The following is a 3,911-nucleotide window of genomic DNA, read 5'->3' as shown; positions in this document are numbered from 1 at the left end:
AACAATCGCTAGTATAAAATGGGGTACTATCTTGCCGATGGCATCTATCCGAAGTGTCCAACCTTCGTGAAGACGTTCAACAGGCCTGCGAACGAAAAACGGTCTCTTTTTGCGCAGAAGCAAGAGGCTACTCGCAAGGATGTGGAGAGAGCGCTCGAGGTTCTCCAAGCTCGATTTAACATTATCAAAGCCCCGGTTCATATGTGGTTTATTGATAATATGGTCGACATCATGTATACGTGCATAATCTTGCACAACATGATTGTCGCCGACGAAGGACCTTAGGCGGGAAATTGGTTCGACCCTGAAACTCCGGGAAGCTCAACCGCAAGTAGTCCGCCTCGAAGGGGAGTGCATCCGTCTTTGCAAGAGCGGTTGTCTATTCGGGAAAGGACACGTGATTCTACCGCCCACGCCCAACTCCAGGAGGATCTAATGGAGCACATTTGGGCAAAATTTGGCAACCGTTAGATGATCGTCACTAGAGAACTCCTTCTTCTGCTTATTTGCCTCCATTTTTTTGTGATTTGAATTTAAGTGTGCAATTTGTAATTTCTAGTTTTTTAAATTATATCTTTTTTATTTTTTTAGGTATTTAAATTGTAATTTTATTTTGTGTTTTATTATTAATTGAATTTGTTGGAAATAAAAAAAAATGAAATTGAATGAATAATTAAGGGATGAGATGGTTAAAAGATGGAGGGATGCAGGTGTTGTCTCTTAGTTAAGAGTTGGGCTGAAAAGTACAGTGAGGCCTATGAATAGTTAAGAGATGATATGGTCAAGAGATGAATAAGAATAGAATGCGGATGGTCTAATACTTACAAAGAGGATGTTGACTGTGCACTTCATTTAATTAGGGGTTATTATGTGTTTAACGTATTGATTATCGTGTATTTCACATTGCAAATAAGTTGTGAATTGGTAAAATCGACGAGAAAACGACATACTCATCTTTCTATTAATCACTAATTTTCAAACTTAATTTAATCGAAACTAAATATCACTAAGAATTTAAATATGCATGAAAAGTAGTAATAAGTGGATATTATACATAATTAAAGACTTACTTCATCTATTCAAAACAATTAAGTGGTTCATTTTGATCCAACATTAGTTTTAAGAAACTATTTAATTTATGATGGAAAGTGAATAAGAAATGTGGTGGAATTTGAAATTCGTTTTTATAGTTTTATAATTGAAAGTGAGAATAATGAATTGGAGTGTAGATCACTTCCTATAAATAAAAAAATAATAAATTATTTAATTATAGACCTCCAAAAATGATAAAACAAGTCATTTAGTTACGGACGGAGAGAGTATATTGACCGTGGTCCTGCACTTACATGAATTTTTTATGCAAATAAATAGTGGTTACTCTCCTAAAAAACTACTCCAAATTGTGGCAACCTAGGGAGAATACCCTAGAATTTTATTGCACCAAGGTAATCCTACGTAGAAACACATTAACAAGATTTATTATTATTACTCAAAAAGTATGAACAATCGAACATTTACGAGATGTATACTATACATCCATAACTTACACATCCACAATCAAACAAATTATGCGACTCAGACACTCAATCGTATTGGCTAAGAGGAAAACATCTTATTAGCTACATTACTACTTTGTCATTACAATATTAATACAATACAATAGATTTAGAATTTAACATAAAAATATAATATTAATTTTGGATAGATTACAAATATACTTGCAGGTCCAATCGAGGGGTTGCATGAACAATCAAGGGCTTATCTAATGCGCCGTCATGCCCTGATGACTCGGCTAAGTCAATGTTGTTCCTACCGAGAGGTGGCCTCTAGCTAAAACCTTGAATGAGTCTAGCTAGAAGTATAATGGTCATGGTAGAACCAAGCACGAAGCCGGGGCATCCGCGCCTTCCTGTACTAAATGATAAAATGCGCAGGTCGTGATCAGCAAGCCCGACTTGTGTTTGTTCATTAAAAATGTGTCGCTCGGGCTTGAACCTGAGAGGCTCATCCCAAATCCTAGGGTTCCGCCCCAGGCCAGGGCGACTTAGGACTACATAGCTCTTCTCTGGGATCAAGTAGCCACCCACGACGGTATCTTTACTTGAAATGTGAGGGACATTAAATGGTGCTAACGGATGTAGCCTAAATGACTCTTTCAAACAGGCCTTGACATAATTCAGTTTAGGTATATCCGATTCTTGGACTAGCCTTTTCTTGCCTACAACACTGTCCAATTCTTTACATGCCTCAGCAAGCAAGTCTGGTTGATTGATCATCTCTGCCATAGCCCACTCAACTGCATTTGATGGATTATCAACCGACGCGAGCATAATATCCTGCAAAACCAACATCAGTCCACAATCAAATTATAGTTTTCATGAAATTTGGAGTCCACACAATCTTTCAGTCACAGGTTCATCCACGACAAATTAAGTAGCTAGAAACTCAAATACTTACAACAATTAATGCTTTGATCTCTCGAATAGATAATAGGGGTTCATTTTCCGAGTTCTTGAGATTAATAAGAATATCAAGAATATCATCTTCTTCACTCTTATACCCTAGATTCCACATCTCCATTCTCTTATCGATTGCTGAATCTTGGTACTTTCTTACATTCTTAATGGCATTTGTCACAGCCCTTTTGTGTCCATCCAAATCCAAAACCTCCAACCACGGTACAAAATCAGCAACCCCGAACGCATAGAGACAAGAAAGAATCATGAACAATCCATCCACGTGTTCTTTTTCCTCAATTCCAGGGCCCTCGTCTCTCGTTCCCGGCCCGAAAAACCTCTCACCAAACACCATTTTCCTGCTCACGCTGGCGATGTGATGCTGGGTTACATCTCTCAAGTTCACCACCCCTTTTATGTCTACATTGTTCCACTGGTTGTAGACGTATCTCACGAGGTGGTCGGCCTCCTCGCATCTCTTCCCATGGAGCCGCTGGAACACACCCACGGTGAGCACCTCTGACGCCATGACTCTCCTCATTTTCTTCCACTGACTACCGGAGGGTGAGAGGATCACCCCCTGGTACCCGTCGCTGGCGAGGCGGGCCGAGAGGATGTCGGGCCGGGAGGCGAAGAAGGCGTCGTGCTTCTTCAAGAACTCTCGGGAGAGTTCCGGAGAAGTGACGGAAATGACGTGGACGCCGCCGAGTTTGATGCAGGCGATCTCTGTGTTGTGTTGTTGCATAAGATTGTGTATCCATCGGGGTACGGGCTTGTTGGTCAGCATTTGCGGGAGGCTGCCAACGAAAGGGAAGGCCGTCGGGCCCGGCGGAAGTGGCGGCGCCGGCGATCTTTTCTTGACGGATATGAGTTTGAAGAAGATGAGAGAAAGAAGGCATAATAATGCTAGGAACGTTGTGATTTCCATTTTCACGTTTGTTTGAAAAGGTTTGGATATGTTGAGACACAATCCTGGAAATGTAAAATGTATATTGATTGAATTGCAAAAATACATTTCCAACTACTTGATGCTTATATTCTAAAAGCAGAATGATCTAGAATATTCTAATTGCCATAGACCACATCAATGTGTTGGCTCTCTCTCCTTTGATCTGGTTTCTTTGGTGGTCCAAGCAACACATCTTTCCGGCTCTTCATACCTTGGATGCTTGCCACGTCTGTACATAATGCTACAGCATTCTCATGCTCGTTGGATTCAAGCTCATGAGCACAGGTGCTACTACTATATGAACTTGGTTGTGCACGGCTCATGACCTTTGTATGCTGATGGTTTGGACTGAAGGTGTATGGTCTAACATCTCCCCTCCATTCGAGGGAGGCAAGTGAGCAAACACCAAGTTTATTACACAGCCTAGTGAAGAATTGGAGACTCAATGGTTTGGTTAGTACATCAGCTACCTGATTATGAGAAGGTGCATGCCTTATATCAATTTC

The 3,911-nt window shown here is 40.6% G+C and overlaps 1 protein-coding gene across 1 annotated transcript; it reads right to left on the bottom strand.

Annotated features, from left to right (window-relative positions):
• Positions 1-1,562: 1,562 nt before the first annotated feature.
• On the bottom strand, positions 1,563-3,670 carry LOC125208594 (tyrosine N-monooxygenase-like). Its single transcript, XM_048108241.2, has 2 exons — positions 2,458-3,670; positions 1,563-2,336 (listed from the first exon to the last, which is right to left on the bottom strand). The coding sequence occupies exons 1-2, from the start codon at positions 3,469-3,471 to the stop codon at positions 1,827-1,829; spliced, it is 1,524 nt and encodes a 507-aa protein (XP_047964198.2). The 5' UTR covers positions 3,472-3,670; the 3' UTR covers positions 1,563-1,826.
• Between the last annotated feature and the right edge of the window lie 241 nt (positions 3,671-3,911).

Source organism: Salvia hispanica, chromosome 6, assembly GCF_029641045.1.
Source record: "Salvia hispanica isolate PSC_SH4W2 chromosome 6, Shi_PSC_v1, whole genome shotgun sequence".
In the NCBI taxonomy this organism is placed as follows: domain Eukaryota; kingdom Viridiplantae; phylum Streptophyta; class Magnoliopsida; order Lamiales; family Lamiaceae; genus Salvia; species Salvia hispanica.
This window is presented reverse-complemented; position numbering and strand designations above follow the sequence as displayed.